General features: G+C 35.5%; 1 protein-coding gene across 1 annotated transcript in view; it reads right to left on the bottom strand.

Annotated features, from left to right (window-relative positions):
* The window catches only part of TPK1 (thiamin pyrophosphokinase 1), a 516,691-nt gene that overhangs the window by 175,908 nt on the left and 319,320 nt on the right, over positions 1–21,463 (bottom strand). Inside the window, exon 7 of the mRNA XM_043968376.1 lies at positions 9,444–9,590. Within this exon, the coding sequence (XP_043824311.1) occupies positions 9,444–9,590 (147 nt within the window). The remainder of the gene's footprint in view (positions 1–9,443; positions 9,591–21,463) is intronic.

Below are 21,463 nucleotides of genomic sequence, written 5' to 3'. Positions count from 1 at the left end.
CACTCTGAAACAAACTGATAGCAATGAATGCCTACATTAATAAGAAATAAAGAAAGAAACTTAATGAGTTGTGTCAACATTAAAAAAAAGAAACAAAGCAATAAACCAACAAAAATACAAAAAAGAGAGTTAACCGATACAAGCATAGGAATTTATGAAATTAAAAATAATCAATCAAAATTATGATCAAACTGTTTACTTCTAAAAATACCAACAAGTAGAAACAATTAGCAAAAAAATAATTAAATTAGCAAATTTAATCAAAGAAGAAATTACCAAAATTAAAAAGAAATGAGAGCTAAAGAGTGAAAAATAAATCACTTAGACAATATTATGCAGAGTTCTTTGATAGGATATTTGATAACAAAAATGAATATAAATAACTACCCAAAACTGCAATGGGTCTGTAATCTAATTAATATGGATATTCCATCCAACAGTTGTAGGTTATAACTTGACCTGGATAATTCCTTTCCATTTATTTCTGACCCAGAGTTGTGATTTTATTGGGCTAGATAGGGACCCTCTGGTGAGAAAATTTTCTCAGCTAATTATAGCCTTAGAGCTTCCTGAAGCACTGAAAGGTTAAATGATTTGCCCAGGTCTCCTAAGTTAGTCTATGTAACTGGCAGGGTTTGAACCCAAGTACTTTTCACTACAAAACCAACTCTATGTCCATGCTGCTTCTCAACTCGTCCATTTTTTCAATAAATTTATCAAAAGGAGTCTACTAAATATGAAGATCTGTTACATATCTCTGATATTTTTCTCTTTCAGATTCTTTAAGAATTGGTCCCTCAACACCAGCAACATGCTGTAATCTCCAGCACAGATTACTGTGTATACTTTGTCTATTCTAGCTGCTTTTCCCATATTTGTTACTTTCATTATCCTTTCTACTTCTTTACACGGCACAGTTGGAACTACAATTTTAGTCAAAAGTGTGGTGGTTTCACTGTGGTTCTTGATAAAGAAACAGTTTCATATTTTAAAAAGTCATCAGATACTTTCCATTTTTCATTTATTGTTTTCTAGTTTTACCCTTAAGTGTCCACAGGTGACCTTATTTATTTAGATTTGTTTTCCCCTCCATTGCTTTTTGCTTTTTTGAGGCAATACTGTTCAAAAACTTTTGCCATCATTCTTCATAAGATTTGTGAAATAATTTTATGTCCTAAACATGCATGGCCATTTATTTTTTATTGGTAAAAAGAGTGCTGGCTGAAATGAATTGTAGATTCTTTTGTTCTTCATATAATGATAGTTTATATTGGATAAATGTCAAACCTAAACTGTTATTATTGGTGTAAATGCCCATTATATCACTGGGGCATCAACAGAATGCATAAATATCAAGTCTGGAGTTGTTTTAATGACATGCCATATGTTTTTCACATTTTTATTTTTTCTTCTGGCATTGCATCAATCTTTTTACTAACAAAGTAGTGGTCTGACTATACAATGAATAATCCCTTGTTTCTTCAAATACAATTTATTTTGGGGTGATTTCATTTGCTTGTCATGCCCAATATCGCTCAATTATTTTTCTGAAGAAATTATTCATGTTTCATATGAATGCAAACTACTAACCTTTAGTCTCTTTTATTTCTTACCCATTAATCTTATTTTCCAAAATATTTTTTTTTGCCATCACCTTCCATAATACCCAATTCTGCACAGAAGTCACCAGTTATCAAATTCCATGGTGATTTAACTTGGGAGCTCTGATCAAAATTTTCTCCCTTCTATTATCTTATCCTCTACATGAGACATTGGTACAAAATTTGCAATTTTTTATGGTAATTTTGTCAAAAATACTTAACAAGAGTACTAAAATACAAAATAACCAATTATCTCATGAAACAATGTCTCCTGTTTCCTTTACATACATGATATAAATAGGTCCACCAACTTCTTTATTTACTACTCCTGGAAAACTTGTGAGCCATCCATCCATCCATTTAGCTGAAACTTCCTTCTGCATTTTTGTTACATTTATAGTAAGAATGTCAAGAGTGGATCAATGATCCAAAAATCTTTTTTTTTAAATTGGAAGAAAACAGAGAAGTATATTTATCTCAATCATGAAGAGGAGAAACATTTTTATATATAAAAGAAGGAATTATTGGAGACAAAGCTGATGGCTTTGATTACATAAAGATGAAAGGATACAAACGAATGGCTCCAAAACAAAAAAAATCATAATGGGATTTTTTGAAGGAAAAAATGAAAATTGTTATAAAGGTAAGTATATTTGTCCAAATTCTTAAATCATTTACATTTTTTTTGGGGTGAGGCAATTGGGGTTAAGTGACTTGCCCAGGGTCACACAGCTAGTAAGTGTTAAGTGTCTGAGGCCAGATTTGAACTCAGGTCCTCCTAATTCCAGGGCTGGTGCTTTATCCACTGGGCCATCTAGAAATTATTACACCCATCCAAATAAGAAAAATATCATGATTTTACCCTTCTAGTTCAGTCCTTCCTCATTTCTCACCTGGACTACTCTATTAGCCCCTAATTGATAGAACATTCTTAAGTGCCTCTCTACTGTAATTAATTTTCCACACTGATTTTGAACTGATACACCTAAACCAAAGGTTTGACCCTATAGCTCCTTGCTCAGCAACCCCACCCCCTGCCTCCTATTACCCACTAGGATAAAAACCAAACTCCCTAATGTGGTATTTTAAAGCCATCTAAAACCTGGTTCCATTCTTATTAAATATCCCTCCCCTTAATAATCTCTATAGGCTAGCCAAACTGGCTTTCTTGTTGTTCTTCGTATAAACTATATCGTCTCCCACCTCTGTGACTTTGCACAGACTGTTCTCCATATTTAGGTCATATTCCCTCCTTTTCTATTCTTTTTAAAATTTCTGGGGCAGCTAGGTAGCACAGTGGATAAAGCACTGGCCCTGGATTCAGGAGGACCCGAGTTCAAATCCGGCCTCAGACACTTGACACTTACTAGCTGTGTGATCCTGGGCAAGTCATTTAACCCCAATTGCCTCTCCAAAAAAAAAAAAATACTAGGTCTTTTTTTTTTTTTTATTCTCAGTTCAAATACTGCCTTCTTCATTAGGTGCTTTTCTCATTCCCACAGGTGCTAATAGCTACTCTCCAAAATTATCTCTCTGTATTTTTACATACTCATATTACATAATGTACATATCGTATTCCCCCCATAGAGTGAAAGCCCTCTCAGGGGAAGGATTATTTTATTTTTGGCTTTGCAACCCCAATGCCTAGCACAATATAAGGCATGTAGCTAGATGTTTGATAATTGTTGTTTGGCTGAAAAATAAAAAAGAAACAAAAGACGATGAGAAGGTATGGCTCAGTTGCAATTTACACTGATGAAGGAGATATATCAAAGAGAGTTTTGGTGTTTATTGCAATATCTGAAGATTTATTATATATTTTGCTTGCTGTCTTGCTAATTTGTATTTGCCAACAGGGTTACTGTGTTTATGATTTAAAGAAACAACAAGAAAAGGAGTATATCTTTCTCTTTCTGTCCCATGCTGATCTGGTCCACTATCTAATAAGTCCCATTGGTAATACTCATTTAATCACTAAAGAAAATCATAATGCTGTGTAATTGGTTCAAATCTCATAGTTCAAAACACACGCTTTAAAAAAAAATTTGCTTTTTAAATTTTTTACTAACCCATCATTGGCCAACATAGCAAAACTATTATCTGTCTAAAAAAGAGAAACCTCTCTAAAAATAAAGTATAGAACAGACTGAGAATCTGTTTGAATTACCTACAACAGAACCGATTCAGTGTCAAGAAGTAAATGCTTGATCCAAGATACTCATTTCTTTATCCAGGGTGACTCTTGAGTTTGTTTTATTTTCACAATTTCCTAATACATTAAGACTTGATGTTGATTTCTTTCATAAGGGTGGCTTCCTATTTATTTTTGTACCACACACAAAAAATGTGCCTATTAGAGCACAATAGTCTGTTGAGTCTAATATGTTTTTTGTGAGACAGGTTACTAAAGCATAACTCAACTAATCCAGAACATAAGCTTCTTGCAAGTAGGGAATTGTTTCATACTTTTTTTGGGGGGGGCGGGGCAATGAAGATTAAGTGACTTGCCCAGGGTCATACAGCTAGTGAGTGTTGTAACGATTGGAATAACGCCACCTGCTGGATACTTACTGTAGAGGAGTTCTGCCCATGAAGGGAAGGTCTTTGAGGGCAAGACCAGGAGTCAGGAAGTGACGCGGGCTAGTGGGAGGAGGAAGGAAGAGACTGGCGCTCAGTCTCGCTCTCTTTCCTGAGGACGCTGGCGGAGAAGGGAGCTAAAAATGTGCTCTCCCTTTAATAGATAGAAATCTAGGCCTTTCTCTCTCTCTTTACCAAATTCTTGTTTTCCTTAATAAATGCTTAAAAGCCTAACTCTTGCTAAAGCTTATAATTTATTGGCGACCACTCATTAGATATTTTAGACAGTTTAGCTAGAATTTTAGCCCTTAACAGATGGCTGACCACGAAGAGGAAAGCTAACCCTCAGTCTTCTTCTGATCTTCTGGTTGGGTAAGAAATTTCCCCTCCCTCTCCCTTTAACTGCTAAGTACTGGTGTACTGGCTGTGTTTTTCCTTTGAATTTTTTCGAATGGACCTTTTAAACTCCCTAATTATCCTATTTTTGATTTTGGTCTGTTTAACCAGACAAATGGGAGATAAGATCATGTTAATGCTTTGTTTTTGTGGATTTTCTATTTTTCTTTTTCTTTTTGTTAAAAGAGCCAGCAACTTACTCACACAAGGAAATATCACTCCCTCTCCCAACCATGCTTTTTCAGAGAAACCTGAAGAGATTCCTGCAGCTTTTCCCAATTCTAACTCTAATTGTTGCTCTAATTTTGCATGCCTGGAGGCAATGACCCACCCTCTAGAAGTTTTTAATCCCCTAGCACCTGGAGGCAAAGTGGGGGAAGAGGAATCCAGGCCTGAGTTCAAAATCAAGTCTGATTCAAATTGTGCTGGTCCCTCCCCTCCTCTCCAGACCCCACCCTCTACTCCCCCCATGGCCAAGCCCATTGCTTCCCCTGCCCGGGAAGTCCAAAGATCTAATGCGCATGCTCAACTTTCTCTAACTACATTTGCAGCTTCAGGCTCAGCCCTTCCCCAGCCTGGCTGTGCTTCTGAGACAACCTTAGAAAACCCTTTAAATTCCAGATATGCTCGTTTTGTTCATAATTTTGCTAACCTGCTTTTGTCTTTAATTAGTAATCTTATAAAGCATTTGTATGGTGAAAAGACTGACAGACAATATAGAGGGGTTAAAGAAGAAAAACTTAAGCCGAATAAGAATGACAATCATCAACATAGTTCAAGACTCCGCTTCTTTTGCCATGGAAGGGTATATATTTTACAGAAATGTAGAAGTAAGCAGCAAGGTATTGATATGAGTATTGGGGATTTTAGATATCGGAATCAAAAGTGTTCTAAATTCACTCAGATTATTAATAGTATCAGTTCAGAGGTTACATAGGATTTCTATGCTATTACATATACATTTTGAAATTAATGGTATGGGTTTATTTTCATAGAGATTTTAATGCTTTTGAGATTGTGTCTTATACTTAGTTTCTAAAACAAGGAGAATATTTGTAAAAGCTTTTTATAGACATGTGATCAAGTTTATATTTTATAATACTCTTATTGATATTAAGTTCATATTCATTTAGATTTCCTTAGTTTGAATTTCACTGTATTTTATTGTTCAATGTGTATTTTCTTCTATTCATTTGTCTATCTAATTTTGAAACATTGCAAGATGGTTTTGATTTTATTATACAATGTTAATTCTAGGAGTATTGTGCTCCCATATTCTGAGTTGTTTGTTTTTGTTATTTTTTCTCAACTGATTATTTGATCAAACTCTTTAAAGCATTTCCCTGGCAAATTGGTTGCCATGGCAAGTATAAATTGATTCTAGAAGTATTATTTTTGATAAGCATATTCCAAAAAAAAAAAAAAAAAAGAGGGGAACATTTGTAAAAGTTTTCTTTGAGATTGTGTTGTGCTTTAACTTGTATTTAAATATGTTCAGATTTTTCAAAAAGTAATTGTATACTAAGTTAAAAAAAAGGGGTATTATTTGAAATTGTTGCATAATTATATATTGTGTTCTGAGTCAAGATGTATTCACATTTTTTGCAATCATTTATTATCCTCAATTTTTAAATCCATATGAGACTTGGATTATGGGAACTTATCATTTAAGACACTAATTACCTTTATTCTGAGTTATCAGATGCCAGTTGGCCAAGGTGCCATCCAATCACAAGAGGAATACATGCAAGAGCAGACACTGAACTGTCACATGAGGGGAGATATGCATGAAGTCAAGGTATGGCCGAGGGAACGGCTTTTGACAAATGTTGAGGTTGGATTCTCTTGGTTTAATATTTTATTTTATTTTTCCCCACAATATTGTACAGATGGCTGGAAGTATTCATCCCACCCATCTCACTTCTACACCTGGCTTCCATGCTCCCTCCTATATGCCTGATGCCATGGACATCTCAGTCCCATGCATCTGATTAAGTCTGACTCAGTTTCTTCCAATATGTTCGGTGGCATGGACATATATTCCATCCACCTATTTTAAGCCTGGCATACTGTATGGGCAGTACATATTGCTCAAGTGTGGGAATGCTCATATCCCATCATTTCTCTGTTCTTTTATGGTAACCCCCATAATTATCTCAGGTGTCATGATAAATACAGTGTTGAATTTGGCCTTGACACCTGTTACCAATTATATTAGATTTTTTAAATTTCTCATAATGGCATGAGGATGATTAGGCAGATGATGCAAAAAGTGATGAAACAAAGATAAAAATTATTTTTAAAAATTAATATCGCAGCAATTGTCTTCTCAATTACCCTCCATAAGGGGGGACTATAGTAAGATTATAATTTTAAAGAATGTTTCAATTTTTGTTTTATTATATGTTTCATGTGTAACAACTAAGATTCTGTATTCCCTTAGACATGTTTTTGAGAACTTTCATTGTTTGATTTGATTATTGACAAAGCTATTTTAAAGTTGTGTTAAGCTCAATTTTGTAGGAAGTTTTCCTGGCTGATTACCAGCATCCACACATCAACCCCTGAAAAGACTTCCATTCTACGACTACACCTAGAGGACATCTGAGAAAAGACTTTCAGAGACTTTAAATGAACAGTTTTGATTTGTTCTTTTTGTTGGTTTTTTTTTCTCTTTCTGTTATAATATACACCATCTGTAACATGTATTCTCTGCAGAGGCCCTCCCTTTGCAAGACTAATGTCAAAGCGTCGGTTCATGAGGACAAAAAAAAATCGCCCCTCTGGACAAAACTTTCCTCTCTTCCTTTTCTATATTGTTGTTCACATATTATTAGTTAGCAATAGTTATCATATTGTTTTTACTGTTCCGTCAAGGAAACATTTTGTTTCTTGAGGAACAACAGGGGGGACTGTAACGATTGGAATAACGCCACCTGCTGGATACTTACTGTAGAGGAGTTCTGCCCATGAAGGGAAGGTCTTTGAGGGCAAGACCAGGAGTCAGGAAGTGACGCGGGCTAGTGGGAGGAGGAAGGAAGAGACTGGCGCTCAGTCTCGCTCTCTTTCCTGAGGACGCTGGCGGAGAAGGGAGCTAAAAATGTGCTCTCCCTTTAATAGATAGAAATCTAGGCCTTTCTCTCTCTCTTTACCAAATTCTTGTTTTCCTTAATAAATGCTTAAAAGCCTAACTCTTGCTAAAGCTTATAATTTATTGGCGACCACTCATTAGATATTTTAGACAGTTTAGCTAGAATTTTAGCCCTTAACAGTGTGAAGTATCTGAGGTCGGATTTGAATTCAGGTCCTCCTGAATCCAAGACCTGTGCTTTATCCACTGTGTCATCTAGCTGTCCTGTTTCATACTTTTTACTCCCATCCCTATTCCTAGCATGTACTTTACCAATAAATGTTGATGGAATGATTAATCAGTACAGTTGGAAAGTGCAATGTTCCAGTTAAAATATTTTTCCAATTGAGTGAGGGTCAGTCAAATTATGTAATAAGACTAAGGTTAAATTAGCCCTACCTGTAATTAAAACACCTTTTGGGGAAACCTCTTTTGGTATGCACAATCCTATTAGTCAACTGAGAACAGGGCTTCTTAAACTTTTTCCACTCATGACTTCTTTTTGCCTGAGAAATTTTTATATGACCCTGGGTACATAGGTATATAAAATATGTATATGTATATGCATATATGTGTGTAGACACACACATATATTTCATATATACACATGTACATGTATATACATGTACACATGTATGTATGTATACATGTATATGTGTGTGTGTGTGTATACACACACACACACACAACTTTCACTGTTGCCAAATTTAGTTATGTGACCCCATATATGGTTGCAACCTATAGTTTAAGAAGCTAGGACCTAGAGCACAAATGTTCAATGTCTAAACCTGACCACTAAATATGTCACCAAATGTTGGAGAACTACTTAATGCTGTCTTCAGTGATCTTAAATCAGCAGAATAAATGGTGGAGAAACCAAGATAAAAGAGGTTATCCCAAGAGAACAAAAGTAGCAAAATTTCACGACAGTAGGATGGAGAAAGCTTTGAAAATCCATTGGCAATAATGAGTATTTCAAAAACAAAACAAAAACAGATTCTAACCCTATTTTACAAATGAAAAAAACTGAAGCACAGATTGATTAAGTGTCTTGCAGAGGGTATAACCCAGCTAGAGAGCACTGTAGGAGAGGTTTGAACCCAGGCCTCTTGATAATTGTCTAGCTATTTTCCACTATGCCATGCCACCTCTCTGTATATCGGTATTTAATGTCTGATTTCCATGAACATTAAATTAAATATCCTCAATGTTATCATCATTCAGGAATTTCTCATGACACAGAGAAATTCATAAGTTTTTGAATTGTAAGGCCAAAAGATCTCCCCATAATTCTCTCACAAAACCAAATCTGGTTTCCAATTACATTGAAAGACATTACTCATACTATATGAGAATTCTGGTATAAGTCTTTGTCAAGCTCCACACTTCCTGCTCTTTCTCCTAAGCATCACTCACAAACAGCTTATTAAAGATGCAGTGTCACTAAATGTAATTCTTAAAAAAATTTAATTAAAAGTTTTGAATTTTGTTCTAGGCACAATCAAATAAAAGAGAGAAAAGGAGAAACTTCTCATCTCCATGTTTAATGTCCAGTGACTTAAAGGCCATTATTTTAAAAGCCTCAAGGAAGGCAGCTTTGTCCCCTCCTTCCTCGTGACATCAATGGGCATGCCAGGTAGACTCTTTGCCCTGATTTAGCCAAAGGCCTAACCATGCAATTTTGAAGTGTATTAGAAACTTAGACTTTGTGCTCTGGGGTCATCCTTCATTATACTTACTGACTGAAGCAGGCAAATGAGGGAATCTGCTTGTATGATGATAACAGGAACTGGAGTGATGGTGGTTGCATGAAAAAGGGTCTCCACAGAAGCCATAATCTGGTCAAACCTTCCTGCGAGTCCACCCAAAGTTACAATCATGTCAACCTAAGCAAGGTAAAATAAAAGTGTCTATAAACCAAATATTAAGAGACTTACTAAAAATAACACAGCAAATTAAAACTATTCATTTGTGATTTATATTAGAAATACAAAAGCAGAATTATAATAGAAATATTTGCTATGAAAATATCATCTGTCTTCAACCTGTACAAAAAATTTCAATAATCTATAGTACATATCATATTTGTCAAATGAACAGATGTTTTAATCCTTAGTTCACAGGATGATTTACATAAAGTGACAACATGAATACGTCAGTGTTTAAATTAGATTATCAACTATTTCTTTCAAATGGTACTAAATTAATATTTTAAGAAAGAAGTCAACTCTTGGAGGAAAGAGAAAAACAAAAAAAGGCTTTATACTTTATTATTTTTTATTTTTTATTATTAATTTCTTATTTTCCTTCTGTAACAGAACACCTAATCAATTAATTCAAGTCAACAGATGAATCTCTATGAGGTAATATGAATTTTTTAAAAAATAAATAATACTAGGGGCAGCTAGGTGGCACAGTGGATAGATCATCATCCCTGGATTCAGGAGGACCTGAGTTCAAATCCAGCCTCAGACACTTTACCACTTACTAGCTGTGTGACCCTGGGCAAGTCACTTAACCCCAATTACCTCACCAAAAAAAAAATTTTTAAATGATGCTAGATTAAAACTAAGTTACCTGGATCTCACCAAGGTTCTTACAATGTCACTATGTAAAAGCTGGAGAGATGTGAACTGTTGAATAAAGAAAACTAGAGTATTGACTAAAGGATTAATGTTATCACTGATGGGGATCACAAGTTCTGCAAGGCTGTGTCTTTGGCCCCGTTTTGTTACACATCATTATCAAAAGACATTGTCATCGTCTCAATCACCTCTTCCCCTTGAGCTCCAGTGGAGAAATCACTAACAACCCATTTTAGGAAAAGAAGACCTTCAGGCCACTAGTTTTGCTTCTAGACTTGGCCCTCAAAGCCATCACAAAGGGGACAATCCATTGTAAAGAAAGAGTCTAGAATCTTTACCAATATCACTATGAACTTCAAACCCATTGCTATGTACAGAGCAGGCAAGCCAATTTAGCTGAAGCAGTAAAGCATACTGAGGGAGAACCAGGTGTCTGGTGCATATTACTCAGGACTCAGAGCTCAAAATACTGCAGAATAACAATGACTCCAATACCACTGGTTCTGAATCCAACAGAGCCTCCATAGCCATTATAAAGGAGACCAACCCTTGTTTAGATGTGACCTAGCAAGTGGTTCTATAGGTGCTATAGTGGCACCTCTTCTGAAGTCTCAGAAAAGTAAGTTCTTCTTACCAAATTTCTAGGCACTGTTATATGGTTCAACATTAGAAACAGATCTAGATTTATCAGTGGTAATGATATTAAATAAAGTACATTGTCATCTGCTTTCTTGCCATACCTAAATATTAACTGGGCCTTGACATCTGACCTGTTGTTAAATTCTCCTTTTAATTTTGTCTCTACCATTAGACAGTGAGCTTTTTAAGAACGGGTGCTGTCCCACTTTATTATTTGTATACCCTGTGCTTAGCAAAGTTTTTTTTTTTACACATAGTAAACATTTATAAATATTTCCTTTATTTATTAATTAATCAATGACTTTGAAAAAGACATAGATGGCATGTTCAACAAATATGTAGATGATATAAAGCTGGGAGAGAAAGTTAATACCTTGCCTGTCAACCCTGGCATTCAAAAAGATTTCACTAGGTTGGAATATTAGAATGACCCTAATAAGATGGCACTTAATATGGATAAATAATAAAACAGCATCACTGATTTAAAAGGAAATAAGTAGTAGAAGTCAAAATGGGGTGAATGGAAGTGTGACAAAACAGCAATTAATGGCGGGGGGGGGGTGAATAATCTAAGATATATGAGAAAGCTTGTATGAAGTGATATAGAAACAAGAGAACAGGACCTAAAGAATATACATAGGGGGCCGCTAGGTGTCGCAGTGGATAAAGCACCAGCCTTGGATTCAGGAGGACTTGAGCTTGAATCTGGCTCAGTCACTTGACACTTACTAGCTGTGTGACCCTGGGCAAGTCACTTAACCCTCACTGCCCCACCAAAAAAAAGAATATACACAAGAGCCCAAACAACGAAAATGAAAAGAGCACTAAAAGACAACATGATTTGGTTCAAATATAACAGTCAAAGTTGGTTCCAGATGATTGTTATTAAAACATATTTCCTTTCTGTTAAGAAATGGTAAACTATAACAGCAGAATGTAATACAAATACTCATTTTTCTTTAAATCTCAAAGGGCCCCATAACTTTTAGAAATAAAATTTAATGTTTTATATAATTGCACATGTATAACCTATATTTAATTGCTTACCATCTAAGGGAGGGGTGAGGGGAGAGAGAGAGAGAGAGAGAGAGAGAGAGAGAGAGAGAGAGAGAGAGAGAGAGAGAGAGAGAGAGAGAGAGAGAGAGAGAGGAAGGGATAGAATCTGGAACTCAAAACTAAATAAAAATGTTTATTAAAAAATAAAATTTCATCACTGTCTTTAGGAAATATACATCACGATGAATAAGCAATATCTGCAAATCAGTCATCAAATTCCTCAGAACTGAGAAGCCCTATGATTACTTCTTATTTCCCTACTGTATGCATTTACAAAGGCTGATCAAATAAATTAAATCAATTATATTGATCAGAAGATCATTGTAAGCTGCAGAGCAGAGAAGAGGGGGAGAAGGCCACACTTTACCTTCGAATAATTGTCAGAGCTTACCAACAATCAATAACTAGTGTTTCCAAGAACAAGTGAATAGAAGGAAAAGAAACAAAAGAGATGGAAGGGAGGAGAAAAAAGTAATTAAGCAATTAATGTGGACTTAGCAAAGCTAAACTTCTCTTTTTAGGAGTTTGACACAAGGGGCACCTAGGACTTAGAATGAAGTATTCACCCAACCTCAGAGTTTATAAAATATGTAAAAAGCCTCAGGTAGTCAAGTATTAATTTAGCTCTCAGAGGGCATACACTATTAGGAATTCAGCAAATATCAGGCAGGCAGAACAGCAATTAGGCTGAATTAAAAGCTACCTCATTTTTTTCCAAACAATACTTTCCTATTTGATGAAGGCTCTGTTTTAATAATAGGGTAAATAACTCCCTCTATTAACACAAAGAAATTTCAAAATATATTTACATAATGTATAGTTCTGGTCTTTGACAAAATAAAAAAACACCTCACAGGGTGATTAAGTAGAAAAGGCCATAAATTGGCAACCAGAAGATCGACATCCTGGACATCAGGCTCAGTAGTGAGTCCTAAGCAGGACCCACTCCATACTCACTCCCCTGACTCCAACTACAGATCCCATTTCCGGAGGCCTAAAGGCAACTATATGCCCTTGAGTGAAAATGTCCTGGAACCCATTTTTCAACATCCAGCTCCTGCCCACAAATTTGGCTTCTGATTCACAAGTTTTGCTCATGTATTGTCTTCCATCTCCTGGTATGGCCACTGACTTACTAGAGGGAAAACTCTCTCCGCTAAAGTAGATAAGATCAATAAACCCCTAAATTGTAATTTACCCCTAAAGACTAATTTTCTCATCTGTAAAATAAAGATGAATTCTAGGGTCGAATCTGTTTTAGCCAATGACTTCACACGCTCATTCCCTGGCACTTCCTCTACAGCCTCCTCTCTCCTTCCAGGTGTTGAGCTCTACCCTTGAACCTCCATTTGAGAAAGTACTCATGCCAGACATTCTGACTTCAAACAGGGATCAATTCCAGACTCTTTGGACTATTACTCATTGTCCTTTAGTTTCCTTTTATATACTGTTTTACACCTTCCCACTGAAATTCTGTAATATGAACTTTTTCACATTATGATCTTTAAACTCCTTCAGAGAACACTTAAATTATCTGCTGTGTTTTCTATCATTCCCCTCCTCCACCTTGGGAACTGTTCTGGCAAAAGCCAGATAGCAATATATGAGGTTAGATAGCATGCCCCCACAACTCAAGAGATGTTTCAATTGCTTTTGTGGACCCAGAATATGCTTACACTGTGTTTCTGAAAAATGGACTGATTTAGGAACCTTTAAAATTCCACCTGGGTGGCCTTTAACCCACAAAAGATTGGACTCGGTATGTGAAAGTTGTATTTATAATTAGTATGATGTTATAAGCTTAAACAATTGAGACTTCTTTCTCTCCATATGGTTGCTAGTTCACAAATGACATGCCAAATCAATCATAAATGAAACTTGGGGTAAGAGCCTACAGAGTTCTCAGCTGAAGTTTCTAAATCTAAGAAAAGACTTTTATACCTTTCACAAAGAAATTCTATAACTTTTATAATTATCTCTGCTCAGTTGGATTCCCTCCCCTGTTATACAATGGTACAGACATGGTTCGCCATGTCTGTTGTCTTTTCTTCCCTACTCTTCCCCTTCCACCCAAAGTTTCCTTGTTTTGACATAAGGATCACTTTAAAGGACCGTTTTTATTTTCAGTAGATGGAAGTTTCCATCATAAGAATCCTATGTAATTCATAGCAAAGGAACATGACCACATTTATTAAGAGCCAATGAAAAAAAATCTTGAGAAGATGTTCATCATTATCAACTACCATGTTTTTTCAAATAAATATATTCAGTTCTTGGTAAATACAACATTGAAAACATGAGCATTAGAATTCCTTTTATGACCAAAAGTGTGAGGACCTATAAAAGAAAAAATTAAAGACGTGTAGATTGCACAACGATTTCTGAGCACAGACAAATTGGGTTCAAATCTCAGCTCCACAACTTATGAGTTATATTGCTTTATTTTTTGTTTGTTTGTTTGTTTGGGGTTGTCTTTATTTTGCAGGGTAATGAGGGTTAAGTGACTTACCCAGGGTCACACAGCTAGTAAGTGTCAAGTGTCTGAGGCCGGATTTGAATTCAGGTCCTTCTGAATCCAGGGCTGGTGCTCTATCCACTGTGCCACCTAGCTGCCCCGAGTTATATTGCTTTCAATAAATCACTACATGTCCATTAGTTTCAATTTCCTAATGCATAAAATGGAGGCACTAATAATGTCTAGCCTGTCTAGCCCCCAAAATAATGAATTAAAAGAGCTCCACAAATTTTTTTTAAATGTATTTTTTTTAATGAGGCAATTGGGGTTAAGTGACATGCCCAGGGTCACACAGCTAGTAAGTGTTAAGTGTCTGAAGTCAGATTTGAACTCAGGTACTCCTGAATCCAGGGCCTGTGCTCTATCCACTGCACCACCTAGCTGCCCCTGAGCTCCATAAATTTTAAAGCAACATGGTAATGTTAAATATAATTTTGTAAAAAAAAAATTATAACAAAGAGAAGAAAAGTACAATTCTGGCTGAATCAGAGTTTACGCTTCCCAAATCCCTTTTTTTTGGTCATTCTTCATCCTATAGAATATTATAGTGAGAGAAATCATCTTTAAAACTATAAAGGATGGGGCAGCTACTAGGTGGTGCAGTGGATAGAGCACCAGCCCTGGATTCAGGAGGACCTGAGTTCAAATCCGGCCTCAGACATTTGACACGTACTAGCTGTGTGACCCTGGGCAAGTCACTTAACCCCAATTGCCTCACCAAAAAAACAAACAAAAAACCAACCCCCCCAAAAAAAAAACGATAACAAAAACCTATAAAGGAAAAAATAAAAGCAACACTTGGCCTCAATTACCACTCAACAACAACTGAATGGAACCCAAGCATGTAGATTTAAAATGTATATAAGTAGGCTGGTTTTCTTATATTTAGTCTAACATTTCATTTGGATTAGATGTAATCTAATTTCTGAAACAGACCTTCCAACTGGAGTTTTTGTTTTTGTTTTGTTTTTGTTTTTTTAAACAAAACTCAGAAGACAAGATGCAGATAACTGTTGATCCTTTCAGAAAAGAGCATCAGGGCAAACTGACGATAGAAAGAGGCAATATTTTGTTTTGGTTCCTGTTTGTACCTTTATCTGATGTGATTCCTTAACAGAGCTGCTCTTTTCTTAAAACTACCATGTCATTCACTGTTTGCTGGTTGATGGACTGAGGTCAAGGAAACAGCCTGAGTGACAGAACTATTTTCTTTAGATGTGAAAGTCTAAATTTAGCTGAAACTGACTTTGTTCTAAGAAGTGCATTCAAGGATAACAGAAACTCTGCCCAGAAAAATGGTCTAGTTTACCAAGAACTATGTATATATAAGAAAGGGAGGAGCAAAAGGGAGAAGGGAAGAAGAAAGCTGGTGGGAGTGGAAGAGAGAATATGAAATAGAATGACCTGGATGGATCTTTCTAGTAAATAAAGAAGATAGTTGTTTATGTGTTATGATTTCAAGCTTGGAAGGAAAAAGCCTACATTCAAAAACACACCCTCTATTAATCAAATATCTGATAACACATTTGTTATCTCAGTTTTTTGTGTTAAGAAAGAATAATTCTCATTTGAAACATGTAAAGGTTGAAGGGGAGCATGGAATAATTATAGTTCTAATATCTAGTGAATAAATTTATCAAGTTTTCCTAGGGGGAAGAATGGATGAAACAGTGTAAAAGTAGTTGATGCTTTAAAGGATAATGCAATAAGTGAGTATGGGGTACAAAAAGGGAGCTGAGGTAAATGGGGACCAAAGACTAACTACCACTCTATAATTTTGTTAAGAACTACTATCTAAGAGCTACATCTAAACCAACCATAGAAAATACAACATGCTACAACTAAACCAACCACATCAAATAGAACAAAACAAATAGCAGGGAGAAATGTAACCAGGATGATTAAAAAGCTTCCCTTTAACTTTCAAAGATCTGTCCTGCATTGCACTGAGGCCTGAACTGAATAATGAAATTCTCTGGTCTGATAGTTTGATGCTCTAATTTGAAGACAGAGGACCCTTCAAAGACTGCAGAGGAAAGAACTGGAGTATGAGTAAAAACAAATGATCTGACAAAAGCAGTAATAGTGGAGCAAGTTTTTAATAAGACTGTAAAATATAACCTCGGTGACTAGTGCAAAAGAACAATGAGGAACTGGAGAAATTGTCAGCCTCATCTATGTCTAGAACACTTGTTGTGAAAGAAAACAAAGAATATGGCTAGTTCTTGACAACTTATGCAAACTTTCCTAGGGGTGTCCCCAGTATGTGACCACTGGGAATTTCATTTCATGAATCACGTCTAAAAAGGTTGTATCAGAAAAGAATGGATAAACACTTTGTGTTGCAATGTTAAAACAGCCCTTACTGGCTGTCAAACAAATAGGACTTGTAGAGATTCTTTCCCTATCCCCTCACACCCAGAGTTTAAGTACTTTCATGCTAAAGAGATTCAGACCCTGTGATTCAGATCATACAAAGCATAACAAAGACAAGGTCTTTACACATAGTTCCAAATACTAGATTAGGAAACTGAATTTAAAATTTTAATCACAACAGATAAATATAGGAGATGGAGAATATGTCCTGTCTGTAATATCATCCACTTTCAAAAGTTTCTCCTTCCCAACTCCTAGACCATACCCTCATAAAGGCTGTTGGTTTTTGTTGTTGTTGTTGTTGTTGTTGCTGTTGTTATTTTTGCAAAATTTGGTTAAGTTCAACAAACATATATTAAGTATCTGTTAGATACCAAGCAATGTGCCAGGTGACGGAGACCTAATTTTAATGACATTATATACATCATGACCACCAGAATAAAAATACTACTTCCATTTTCAAAAACATTTCTCTTACTTTATTGTTTAGTAAGCAAAAATGGATCCCATTTAATGATAGGCAACTGTCCAAACTACACAACTTGGCATTTGAGATGAACATTATTTGCTCTCCAATTTATCTCCCACAACTTTCCAACATGACCTTCATTTCATTTGTGTTGTACAATTCTTCGTCCAGTTGGAAAACACGCCTTTACTTCATTAGTTAACTTTTTGGTGTATGTATTTTATCTCCCCATGTAAATTACACATGTCATGAGGACAAAGTCTATACCTGCTATTTCTTGTTTTTTTTATAACTTCTAATTTCTTTTTAAAATTCTGAACTTACAAAAATAAGTATTAAAACATACAAAGAAGAATAGAAGAATTGTGTATGAAAGTGGGAACTTGTATTGTGTACACTTTGTTATAAACTGACCTACTGATCTATGTTCATTTCTGAACTTCTCCTCTCTTCTGTGTTTTTTAATATGTTTAACTCTTCTATTTTATTCTTTTACTTTGTATCACTATTACCACCCAACAACTCTCAGTCTTGCCAAAAGACCTGTCTTACAGCAAATAATCTAAACAAGTGGACACACTGACTATGCCTGAAAATTATCAATCAATATAAAGAAGTTGTTCTTCTGAAGTCATGATCAGTCACTCCATTAACAGAAGTTTTAAAGTCTCAGTCATTTTCCTAAAAATAGGTAGTTTCCGATATAAATTCTTGGTGTTAGTTTCATTCATCTTAGGAAGGGCTTTCCATAAATGCATATAAAGACTACAAGACAATCTTTAATTTGAAGATGAACTAAATTATTTGTATTATTTATATAAGGGGATGTTTGTAAATGTTCAGTGGTTGCATGTGGTTTATCATTTTAGTCCAATGTACTTAGAAGTCATGAATATTATAAAAATAATTAATTTGCAGGCACTTCATTGATGTTTGGATGCCTCTTGATCTTAAGTAAAGTTAGAACTAGATGAGAGTTGAGGGCCAGGAGAAGGACCCTAAATGCATTGAAATACAATTGACTTTTTAACATTTCTCTTTACTCCCATATTTATATTTAAAAGCATCTACTCTGCTCGGATCTTTTCATCAAGAATGCTTAGAAGTCCTCATTTCCTTAAAGATTTATTGCCCACCCTCATCCCCCCATATAAATACATCAGTTTATATGATTATGTTGCAAGATATTCTTGGTCAAAAATCTATTTCTTGGAATATAGTATTCCATGCTCTTTGGTCCTTTATGTGGAGGCTGATAAATCTTGCAGGATCCAGAAAGCAGTTCATTGGTATGTAATTTGTTTCTGGTTGCTTATATTAGTTTTCCTCTTGTATATATTTTATTTTCCTCCTACATCTTCCTCTCTCCTTTCCTCCTCTTCTCTGATACACACAGTCCCTCTCTGCAAAATCTGGATTTTTTACTATGATGTTCCTGGAAGTTTTTTTTTAGGGTTTTTTTTTTTGGAAGTATCTTCTGGATACCTTCTATTATCATGTAGATATCTAGTTCTAAAAGTCTGGGCAACTTTATTATATGATTTCTTGGAAAATGGTATCCAAAACAAAATTACTAACTAATTCTGAAGGAGGGATAAAAAAGGAGGAGGAAGTCTATGATCTATGAGGGTGCCTTACAGTGCCTCTTGGATAACTGTAGAATGGCTGAACCAATTGATTTATATAACTATAAGAATCCTAGGTAATAAGAAATGATAAAGTAAAGTGAGAAGAACAAGGAGAACTTACACAAAGACAAAAGTATAAAGAAAAATGACTCTGAAAGACCTAAGAAATCTGATCAAAGCACTGACCAACCATGGACTTATGATAAAATATGTCATGTATTTCCTGAGAGAGCCAATGGTGCAAAGCCAAACATTTTTGGATGCACACATGGTATGGATTTGTTTTGCTCAACAAGCTTATTTGTTACAAGGTTGTTATTGTTTTTTCCTTTTTTTACTCTCCATTAATAATGTGTAGGGATCTGTGTGGGGATGGAGGTGGGTTTAGCAACAGTGAAATAAAGAAGAGCTATTAGAACATCTTAAAAGGCCATCCCTTTCTTTTGCTCCTATGGTAGAGGAATTCTAGGCTATCTAGCTCTTTTCTTCCAAAAGAGGTTCCTTCTCCCTCTTTTAGGATGGTTCCCCAAACCCAGTAATACAAGGTTTTACATGACTATACCCTTAGAGGTATATTTCTAATCCCTATGCAACCTATATAAGCTTGAACCAATACTCTATTAGATCTGAGACTTAGAGGACTGCAAATGAAATAATACTGCTATCCCTTCCTCTGTAGCTAACCAAGAAACATCTCCATCAAACTACCCAGGCATTCACCCAAATTCTGGCATGTTCAGACCTTAAAAAGATCTTTCTTTTCAATCATTAGCTATTTAAGACATCACTTGCTTGCCATTGATTTTTTATACTAACAAACATATTTGGAATCACTACCTTAAACACTAGGTCTTCAGCCTCTCCTAAGTAAGTCTTATTTTGGCTGTAAAAAGAACAACAAATAGCAGCAAAAACAAGAAATTTGATCTACAAAACCTTGGTTAAATTGATGAATAAAATACTTTTGTTTACTGTTCAGTTTTCTTTTATGTTCATTTTTGGTTCTGTGCTATTCTATCTTGCCAAGGTTTGGTAGTATGAAAAATTTATGTATAAAACCAATTAATATATGACAGATTCACTAATGAATAATTGTTGAGTTTTGAAATCTAGAGCAATATAAAACACTGATTATTGATTACTCCTTTTCCAAATTCTTTGTGTAATACAATGAGCTTTTTTTGTTTTTTCTTTGTTTGTTTGCGAGGCAATTGGGGTTAAGTGACTTGCTCAGGGTCACACAGCTAGTAAGTGTTAAGTGTCTGAGGCCGGATTTGAACTCAGGTCCTCCTGACTCCAGAACCGGTGCTCTATCCACTGCGCCACCTAGCTGCCCCAATACAATGAGCTTTTTAACTGAAGCGTTCATGTTTTTTGATTAACACACTGATGCTCCATCTAACATGCTTTCCAGTCTGCATTGAAGCTAGATGATGGTGATAGTGATGGTGAGGGTGACGATGAATATTTGTATAGCACTTATCATGTGGCAGGCGATATGCTAAATGTTTTACTATTAGCTCATTTGATTCTTACAATAACCCTGGGAGGTAGGTGCAATGATCACCTTTTTATAATTGAGGAAATTGAGGAGGAGGTAAATGACTTGTCCATCGTGTTTCTGAGTCCAGGTGCAGTGCTACCAGCAAACAGGTAAACAGAGGTTAAGTGACTTGCCCTGGGTCACACAACTAATAAGTGCCTGAGGTCAATTTGAACTCAGGTTTTTCTCACTCCCATCCTGCCTAAATTTATAATTGCAAATAAGTAAGTTTAAACTGCATCCACAAAGATTGTAATGGTCTTTAATTGGCTACATGCAATTGGTTAAATCAGTTATTCAATTAAAAATGCTCGCTCTGAGTAAAGGCAGTCAGCTTCAACTGGACTGTGTAGGGTAAAAGCTGAAGAACCCATAGGCATAAGCACATTGCATCATCAAGTCAGTAGTAATTTTATTTTGTTTTGACTTGCTGGATATAATTCCACCCAGAAGCAGATTACATTCTTTATCTGTATTGAATAGTGATAGTTTGATAATTTTTATAATGTCTAGTAGTGATAAATGAAAAATCAAGTCACACAATTTTCTGTACTCAAATAAAGTTCATATTCTGGTATCTCTGGATTTCAGATACAGCTCCCTAGTGACATGCCTCACAGTTGCTTATTTGATCTATCCATTTATCTTCCAATCCCTTCCTCTTCAGGCCAAGTAAATATGTTAATGTGTAGTGTTCAGAGGATAAGGAACATGCCAGGGCAAAGACATGTTGCTCACCTCATTCCTAATTTCTGTGTGGTGGTAAGCACTTTCTTTAAAAAAAAAATCAGAGAACACTAGAATTGACCATAAGATGTCATGGAACTATTGTTATAGAAATCTGTGAGTTACAGGAACTAGAAGATGACTTTCTAGGTCTGAGTATCCCACTCACTATTGCTAAGGGAGGAGAGGTAAGGAAGTTAGTCTTATAAAGCTTTTCTCCCA

Source organism: Dromiciops gliroides, chromosome 5 (genome assembly GCF_019393635.1).
Source record: "Dromiciops gliroides isolate mDroGli1 chromosome 5, mDroGli1.pri, whole genome shotgun sequence".
Lineage (NCBI taxonomy): Eukaryota > Metazoa > Chordata > Mammalia > Microbiotheria > Microbiotheriidae > Dromiciops > Dromiciops gliroides.
This window is presented reverse-complemented; position numbering and strand designations above follow the sequence as displayed.